The 10,108-nt window shown below is 38.3% G+C and overlaps 1 protein-coding gene across 1 annotated transcript; it reads left to right on the forward strand.

Annotated features, from left to right (window-relative positions):
• Nucleotides 1-7,631: 7,631 nt before the first annotated feature.
• LOC101795902 (taste receptor type 2 member 40) lies at nt 7,632-8,567 on the forward strand. The gene has a single exon (XM_005016437.3). The coding sequence runs from the start codon at nt 7,632-7,634 to the stop codon at nt 8,565-8,567; it is 936 nt and encodes a 311-aa protein (XP_005016494.3).
• The last annotated feature ends 1,541 nt before the right edge of the window (nt 8,568-10,108 follow it).

A 10,108-nucleotide genomic window follows, 5' to 3' on the forward strand; every position in this document is an offset into this window, starting at 1 on the left:
TCCCATGAATTCTCGCACTTTTACCATTGTGATTTTCTCCTCCATCCTGCTGGGGTGGGAGTATGCAAGTAGATGTATGGTGCTTAGCTGCCTACTGAGGTTAAACCACAACACCTGGTCTTGAATATCTACAAGGATGGAGACTGCACAACCTCTCTAAGAAAACTGTTTCAGTGTTGGAGGTCCTCACAATAGAAAAGATTTTTCTTACCTGGTTGGAACCTTTCCAGTATCAGTTTATATCCATTTTCCCACCACACACCATTATGGAAAGCCTAGGTCCATTTTCTTGATAACCTCCTTGTAGGTACTGAAAGACAATTAATTAGGTATCCCTTACATCTTCTCTTCTCAAGGCTGAACAAGCTCAGTTCCCCCAGCCTCTCTTCTTAGGGTGAGTGCTCCAGCCCCCCTATCTTGGTGCTCCTCTACTTACTTATGGCAATTTTTCAATGTCTTTCTTCTATCAGGGACTTGAATATTGAATGCAGTATTTAAGATGTTGTCTAAAAAAGTGCTGAAAAGAGGGAGATTATCACTTCCATAGATGTACTAGTTATGTTGGTGTTAAAACAGCACAGAATACTGTATACTGTGCATATAGTCTCTGTACATTTACTGAATTTCTTTAAGTACCTTACTGCTTAACTGCTGTGGTAGTTAAATTTGTTTACACAAACTGTTTTCTTGGTCAACCTTTGGAATATACTTTTTTAGAACAGCACTGTTATTATTCTTTTCACCATCAGATGTAGGAAGATAGTAGTAGTATGGACTCATTGGTGAAGATCTCAGTAATGCAGATTTTCATTCCTTTTGCACTGCTCCTGGGGTTTTGGCTGCCTGGGTTTTGGCTCCCTAGGTTCAGGTCCAATTTTCACAGTTCAGCTGTTGGACCTTAAATCAAATCACTGTGAGAAGCCTCAGTTGGGCCTGTCCCCTTACTTTGCTTCTAAGCAGGGATCTCACTCTTGGTCTTGTCTGGTGCTCTATGGACTTGTCTGGCAATCACTAGACTGCTGAATGACCCTAGGTACTATCACAGAACTTAGCAATTATTCTTGCTCATACACTCTTGGACTGTATACCTTACAGTGCTGTTACTGTTCTTGCATACCTTGTGGTGACACTAACTTCCTGGCTCACCTTGCATTATGGAACAGCCTCTCCTTCTGTTCCCTGATGCAAATATGTGCTTCATCCATAATTATCCTTCTGTGACTCATCAGGACTTGAAGAATGTTCAGTAGCTTTTGAAATAGATGACCTGCTAGTATTTTCTCTATAAATTGTGGGAGGACACCTAATTTGTTAATTGCCTCCGCACAGATGGGGAGTTCAGGTTGGACTAATGTACATATGACCTCTGTGTTGTTGTTTACTCATGGGTAGATAGACTGAAGGAACGCATGGGAGATCTCCAGGATATCAGCCTTATGCACTATGGACTTCAATATGGCTGCCTACCAATAAGCACCAAGATAGTGAGGCTTAAAAATGCAGTGGAGGACTTTCTCCACAGGTGTTAGCACCCAGAATGTGGTATGGTGACACGTAACAGTAGGCACTAGAACATTGCATAGAACCTTGAAGGTGACCTTCCTTATGTCAAAATTCTATATTTTCTGTTGGTCCATCCAGATGCACAACACAATATGACCCCAAGTAATGGAGGGTCATTTTCTGCAGAGTGAAGAAATTATCTGCCCTTCAGCATCTCACTTCCTGGAGGAAAAGACTGGTTCAGTTCTTTCTAGATGCTTCCTGAGCATGAATATAATTGAGAATACAGCAGCAGTAGAATCAAAAACAGCAGCGAGAATGGCAGCAGGATCAGTCAGCTTGTTACTCAGTTGCCAGACATGGTAATCTTAGTCTGGCTTTTGAGGTGTGTAGTGAGTATTTGCATATGGAAAGTTCTGTAGCAGATCACCAGGGCAAGAGAAAGTTGATGAAATAGTTACAAGATCTTTAATTCACTTGTTGCATAGGGGATGAATTATAATATACTATATAATATACTAATAGTCAACAGAAAACAAAGATTATTTCCCTCAGCAATTTGGCGACATGAACTGTGTCCAGTTCTACAAATGTACAAGTAATTTAAATCATTAAGATGGCACTGTAGTATGTTAATAACTGTATTAACAGATTATAAATTGTTACATAATTTCATTGAATGTTGAAACATCACCAGCATAGATGGTATTTATAATACTTGATAAAAGCAGTATTTAAGCCTACTATTTTTCTTAACAACTGTACTGCTACAGCTTGATGAATCCATTATCCCAGCAGAGGCATGGAACTCTGTATGTTTTTCTGAGGTTGGTCTGGTCATGAAGCAGAGCACATACTCCTCACACATCTACAGAAACACACACAAGCACACACAGTCACACACACAGTCACACAGATCACCACACATAGAAAATAATTATCTTACCAACACACATATAAACACAGTTCTCATACGAACAAAAAAAAAAAAAAAAAAAAAAACACAGACAATCTAATCTTGACAAATACAGTTTGGATGGTCCCTCATCTCATTTAGTAACACATTCACATCACCCCTAGTCTTTTTTTTTTGTCCCTGATACACTTACAGAAGCCCTTCTTGTTCTCTTCAATCCCCGGCGAAATTCAATTCCAGTAGGGCTTTGGCTTTCCTAGCTTCATTCCTGCATGCTTGGACAATGTCTCTGTATTCCTACCAGGCTACCTGTCCTTGCTTCCACACTCTATAAACCTCCTTTTTGTGTTTGAATTCAAATAGGAGCTCCTTGTTCATCCACACAGGCCTCCTGGCAAAAGAAGGAGAAATGAAAATAGGTGCCCTCCTCTGGGGCACATGGATTTGACGTGAAGGAGAGCCTAAGGAGAACCCCTGCCAGAGCAGAGTCTGAGCCCGAGCTGCAGCCCATTGAGAGGAGCCCACACATGAGCAGATGGTCTGGCAGGAGCTGCTGACTGTGGGGGACCCATGTTGGAGCAGTTTGCTCCTGAAGGATGGACCCCATGGTACAGACCCATATTGGAGCAGTTCTTGAAGAGCTGCTGCTTGTAGGAAGCCCATGCAAGATCAGTTCAGGAAGGACTGCATCCCGTGGGAGGGACTCCATGCTGGAGCAGGGGCAGAGATTGAGCATGAAGGAGCAGCAGGGACAAAGCATTATGGACTGACTGCAGCCCCCATTATGCCTTCCCCTGCACCGTTTGGGGGGAGGACGTAGAAGAGGGTGGATGGGGGGAAGGTGTTTTCAGCTTGCTTTTAGTTTCTCACTGTTCTAGTCTGTTAGTAACAGGCAATACATTATACATGCATTAATCTCTCTATGCTGAGTTTGTTTTGCCTGTGATGACAATTGTTGAGCGACCTCCCTGTCCTCATCTCAAGCCTTGAGCCCTTTTCATCATATTTTCTCCCCCTTCCCTTTTGAAGAGGGGGAGTGAGAGAGAGGTTGGGATGGAGTTCGGCTGCCCAGCTGGGTTAAACCACCACACCTAGCCATCCTGTTTTTAGCTTTAAGGGCTTAAAAAGGCTTTGTTACTTTCAGGAGGCATATGCAAGATGATTCCATAAAACAAAAGAAACTATGGGAGGGTAGGCCACCTCATGGCAAGCCGGTGTTTAGATGTGTATTTAATAACACTGTGGAACAGCTGTTGCTGGAAAAGAAAGGGATATGGAAGAGGTGAGAATGCCCCTTGGAACAAACTCATTAGATGACTGGGGCCACTGTTAGTATTCTGTCACTAGTCCCATGAGTGATTTTCCAGTAGATAAGTGAGAAGACAGAGTATATGACCAGTGAAAACTTTAACACAAATGTTTCTTTTTTTTTGGCACAGTAGTTTGCACATCAGGGCGAGCAGGGAGGGCTGTAGGCAGGCAGATCTCTACCTTATTCCTCTGGAAGTATCATGAAGTGGCTTTCCAGTGAGGCAAAAATGGTGTCCACCTGCCTCACCTGCTGGGTTGAGACTGAAACCCAGATGGAGGAGCCATGACCCACCCAGGCAGACATCTATATCCAGACAGACCTCCCAAGGACCAAAAGAGTTGCTCAGACTATCCGTTGCAGGGAATGTCAGTACCTTAAGGTCCCCATAGGGCCTGAAGGCAGAGTTGCGTGTCATGGGTGTAAGTGTGACCAGGCAGATGAACTCTGAGCAAGTTTCCAGGTTGCGAGATGAGCTTGGCAGGCTGCAATGCATCCATGAATCCAAGCAAGAGATTGGCATGTTGTATTATGCGCTGGCACAGGCTGAGCAACAGCCTTACCTTAAGTCTTCAAAAGGGAGTGGTAAAGTGGATTCTGACCCCAAACCATCAGGATTCATGGACTTGCAAAACACAAGAGGCTGGATCCTGATCTCTGCTCAGAGCAGAGTGAGAAACATCCCCTATGTCCTTGAAGTGTCCCTACACAACAGATATAATTCTCTGGGGCTCAAAAAAATGAGATGGTGTCAATAACAGCAATGGTAATGTAAAAGACCCAGGAAAGGACAACTCTAAAAAAGTGGACCAGCAAACCACTTGTACAAGAGCCAGTGCCACAAAAAAAAAAAAAAAAAAAAAAAGTGTGTTGGTAATTGAATACTCCTCTCTGAGAGGCACCCATTTGCCACCCGGACAATCTCTAGAGGGAGGTTTGCTGCCTGCCTGGGGCCTGCATTTGTGACATCACAAAAAGGCTACTGAACTTGGTCAAACCGGACTTGTTCCCGCTCTTTCATGTAGGCACAGCTGAGGCCATATCAAGGAGACTCCGAAACATCGGAAGGGACTTTATGTCCCTTGGAAAGATGGTGAAGGGATCAGGAGCACAAGTACTGTTCTCCTCAATCCTCCCAGCTGGAGACTGGGACCTAAGGAGGAGGCAGAATGCACATCACGTGAATGATTGGCTTCATAGTTGGTGCTATGTTTTATGATCTTGGGTGTGCTCCTTACATGGTTCAGAGCTAAACTATTGCAGCAAAGAAATGGGAGCCAGAAATACACAGGATGTCATCAATGTGGCTAATCTTATAAAAACAAACCTTAAAACAGTAGAAACTTTACAATGCTTTGTATTCAGGATAGGGATGACCATAAAGATGTTTTGTACCACAAAGAGTTTCATTCATCATTTCATGGCAAAGGGCTTAAAAGAGATGTCAAATTTAAAGACAATTTTTTTGCACATATTTCTTTTACAAAAAAAAAGTGTTCTGAATCTATTGACCTTTTTTTGTGATGACAAGTGGCTGTCAGTAGTATGCTACCCAGCAGATATTTTCAGAGAAATAAACATATCTAATCTTTCCCTTCAAGGTTAAAGTGACATTTTAACAATGAGTGAGAAAGTAAGTGTTTTTCAAAAGAATCTTTTGCTGTGGACATTTTAAGATTTTCTTGTTGAAAATTATTTGGGCTACCTATAAAAATTCTCATATCTCTACAAACTTGAGAACAATTTTCTAACCTGTTTCCTTCCAGAGGAAAGTTTCAGTGGATTTTAAACCCATTTGTCAAAGATATAAAAATGCAATTAATTTGCAAGAACAACTGACTGACTTCAGGGAAGATGGAAATCTATTAGCTAAATTACAGCAAAAACAACTACATAAATATTGAGTGGAACTGAAAAATCAGTATCATTTTTTAGTAACTGCAGCCAAAGATGCATTTCTCTCATTTCAATCTTTGTGAGGTATCTTTTCAGCTCTGACAGCCATTAAAGCCAAGTTGTGAAACAAATTATACTTACAGCCAGACCTTGAGTCACTGTATGAACCATATTCAATCACATTATTCTCACTAATAAAATTTGTTAATATTGTAGTGAAAAAAAAAAAAAAAAAGTTTTGTACCATTAAGAAGTCAAGTAAAATAAAAATAAAATATCTTTATTGATTTTTTTTCTATTTTTGTATGTTTTATTATGCAAATGGGTATAATATGTACATAATATGTACATGTACACATGCACAATAGTACATTTATATTCTTTAACAATAAATATGCATATATCAGGGATTGCATGCTCAAAAATTTTTTACCAGTAGAGGTGCACAATCAAAAACGTTTGGAGACCACTGTCCTAGGCAAACATATATTTAAATTCACACTACATAAAGAAATGGTTTTGAAGAAAATATTTCAAAAAAACTTCCCTTCATAACTGTCCACATCTACCATATTACTGACAGAAATGTCTGTGACTTCATTTCTAAAAAGGCTTTGTGCTCTTTCCTGTGTTCTATCCTACATATAAAACATCCCTCCCCAGCTTTTTCACTAAACCCAAACCTGTCCATTTAGAAGAACATTTAATATTTTTCTTGTTATATCTGGAAAGTGTTTAAATTCACTTCTTTTAGCAAGCACAACAGATTTTTGAAAGTATGCAATTTCCATGTTGGAGCAAGACACTGACTCTATTAACACTCGTGCCATTTCCCCAAACATAATTTTGTACATGTCCAGACTTCACATTCCAAAGGTGAATTTGGTATTTTTTCACAGGACAGTAGAACAAAATGGTCAAGTGCAGTACTTCCAATAATTTTCATTTTCCCTGTTCATATCTTCCTACAAATTAATGGTTATAATTTGTGGCACTCAGAACAAGCATGTAATGATAACTATAATGTTTAAAAATGTCTACGCACATGAGAAAAACATGATAATCCACTTTGTAATAACCATTTTAATGTATCTGATAAATATAAAGAGCTTATCTGATGCTATAGTATAAGGACATCCATTTTATTTCTTAATGTAAAAGAGCCCATGGTAAATATTTCTTATAAACTCAGAAGTGATACATCAAGAAATCATGCAATTCAGGGAGAAGTTTAGGCATCAGATATAAAATACAAATATAGGTCTATAAAGTGGCACTTCAGTCACCTGATTTCAAAACTGTAGTTAAAAAAAAAAAAAAAACACAAAAACCAACAGCTTGGCTACTGTATAATCCTAAACTTCTGTATTTCATAGTGTTAGGATCTTGGGATATCTGTTGTGTCTCCTCTTCCTCTGCCAGTGCAAGAGAAATCACACAGTTTCCCAGTGATCACTGAAGACAGACACAAAGGAAGAAAAGGAAAGAAAATAGCCAAATCTCTCTCAAGGAAGTGAAAGAGATAATAGATACTCTCCTACACAGAGTTCACTGTTTACTTTTTGAAAATGTCTTACATTTCTTGCACTTTCTAATATTGAAATGATCTTTTTTTTCTACCCCAACACAGTCATATGGGAGAATGCAGACATTTGAAACTTTTCTCCATCTTTACATAAATAATTTCAGAGGTCTCTGTAACAACCGGATTACAACACAATCTTAAAAACCCATCTGAGCCCTTTAAATGCAAATCCTTTCTCTAAACTGAAAAGACAGTAATTGAATACTTATCCAATTTGCATGTTTGGAGATAGCAGCTGAGCTATTTATCATCAAACAAATGTAAAATAGCATAAATATTTAATGACTTGTTATAAGAGTTCTTCCTCTGAGATAAATAGATGGACAAGTGCTAAGCTGGGTATAGCATTGCTCTGTATGTCTAGATCTTTCAAGAGCCTATGAAAAGCTGAGTAAAAATTCTGAGTTCTTGATATGTCCAATATGTCTGATTTATTTTCTGCTATATGCCTAATAATTGCTATAATTGAATCAATGATGGGACTTCTTGGAAATGCGACTATTTTGGCTGTCAGTTCAACTAGCTGCATCAGGAGCAAAATATCATCCTCCTATGATATGATTATGATTTTTCTGAGTTTATCCAGATTATTTTTGCAGTCCTGGATGATGCTGGATTTCTTCCTAAGTCTGTTTTGTGAAGCCTCCTATTATGAAGAAAACTTGTATGTAACTTTCAAGACAGTTTTCGTGTTTCTGAACTACTCCAGCCTCTGGTTTGCTGCCTGGCTTAGTGTCTTCTATTGTATTAAGGTTGCCAGTTTTACTCAATCATTCTTCATCTGGCTGAAGCAACGGTTTTCCAGTTTCATGCCCTGGATGCTGATAATATCATCTCTTTTCTCCTTTGTAATGTCTCTGCCTTTTTCCTGGGATATCTACGATGTGCACAACAACTTGACTACTCCTTTAACCATGAGAAACTCTTCAGAAAGGAGAGGCACAATGAAAACTAGTTTGTTAATATTGATCCTTCTCTGTAATGCTGGTATAGCTTTACCTTTAATAATGTTTGTTGTTTCAAGTATCCTGTTGATTAAGTCTCTCTGGAGACACACCAGGCAGATGCAAAATAATGCAACTGGTTTCAGGGATCCTAGCCAAGAGGCCCATATTGGTGCTATCAAGTCAGTCTTTTCCTTCCTCATCCTGTACATTACAAATTTCATTGCTTTGGTTCTCATTTTATCCGATGCTTTCTTACCTTTCAGCATTGGAGAAGCCATATGTATAGTTGTAATGGCTGCCTGTCCTGCAGGACACTCTATGGTCTTAATCTGGAGCAACCCCAAATTTCGAGAGATGCCAGCTAGGATTTTGCAACACATAAACTGTCATGTTAGAACTAGATCCATGTAAAAGACCATGAGCTGTGTAGGATTTTCTATTTAGATTCAAATAAATTAAATTGAAGTCACTGTAGTTGTAAAATTATAGAAACACAAAAGAGTAATCTATAGTCCTAATCTGGAATTATGAAATGGGATTTTGCTTTGTTTGAATGTGACTCTTGCAATGAAGAACTTCATAAACTCTCTCCTGTTTTAAAAGATGATTGCCTGCAGCATGTAAGTATTGTACCTGCTGTATTTTTGTTTGGAAATCTCTATTGTTTCTGAAAGACAGCAGGGAAAAAATAATGATAATAATAAATAAAAAAAAAAAAAAAAAAGACTCAAACAATAATGTAATCTAATGAAATTCTCTCTTAATTCTTCTCTCTTGCCCAGAGTTGTGAATGCCCATCCCTGGAAGTGTTCAGGGCCAGGTTGGATGGGGCTTTGGGCAACCTGGTGTGGTGGGAGGTGTCCCTGCCCATGGCACGGGGGTTGGAATTAGGTGATCTTTAAGGTCATTTTCAACCCAAACCATTCTATGATTTTATGATTCTACAAAATGATTTATATTCTGGGTTACAAATCAGATTCTCACGATGCTAACAGACCTGCTTAAGCATAGACATGCTCAAACATCATATGTGAATTTGAGGCTTGAAGGCTGTTTCTGGTGAGTACACGCATGTAATGAGGATGCTGAGACCCAAGAATCTGGAAATTTCTTACAGATCATTTTTGACTGCTTGTTGATTCTGAAACTGGAAGATTCAAATTGAGTCAGTAAAAAGTAGCAGGTTTTGAGCTTCTTGGAATTGTTGAATTAATAATCAGTGTCTGTGTCCCCAAGAAAAAGATGTATCAGAAAATTGTCTAAAAATATATGATTGAGGCTAATATAAAAAAATATAAATTTTTTTTCTTAATAACAGACTTCTCTGAAGAATGAACATAAAGATTAATATTTCAGATTTTGCTATGGAAAATGAATTCCTCAAATTTAGAATAACTGCATATGTGTACCATATAAATATTGTCAAAATGTATTAAAATACTATTTTAATATTGAAATTAATCATCATTATTGAGAAATTAATTCACCATTTTCAGTGTTAAATAAAAAAAAAAAATAAATATATGGTTTGAAACTCTTTAAATGTTTCTTGAAATAGGCCCATCTCCATAAAGTGTCTTGCTTCTGATAATGGTGTGTCCTGTAAAATTCTTCTACAGAGGGATTCCTTCACCTTTAGAAATATACTGCTACTTCCTGTACAAATCATATATTTGTGAATCTGAAACTCAGCACATTATTGTTACACTCGAAGTGGAATTTTATGATCCCTTTCAGTTGCAGTGGTATGCAAAGTTTACATTCTCTTAAAGTGATCATCACTAAAACTTTTATATATGGTTTGAGCCTTCTGTTGTGATTTGCATTGGACTAAGCCCATTCTCATGTATAATATGTAGTTACAGCCAATCTGTTAAAAGCAATTTATGTGTATTTAATCTTGTTTTGTTCTGGAATGTGCTTTTGTTATCTGTTTTTTAATTTTTAAAATG

Source organism: Anas platyrhynchos, chromosome 1 (genome assembly GCF_047663525.1).
Source record: "Anas platyrhynchos isolate ZD024472 breed Pekin duck chromosome 1, IASCAAS_PekinDuck_T2T, whole genome shotgun sequence".
Classification (NCBI taxonomy): domain Eukaryota; kingdom Metazoa; phylum Chordata; class Aves; order Anseriformes; family Anatidae; genus Anas; species Anas platyrhynchos.

Excerpts from the sequence above, each read along its gene's own strand:
- LOC101795902 (XM_005016437.3), top strand. The coding sequence starts at position 7,632 with ATGTCTGATTTATTTTCTGCTATATGCCTAATAATTGCTATAATTGAA.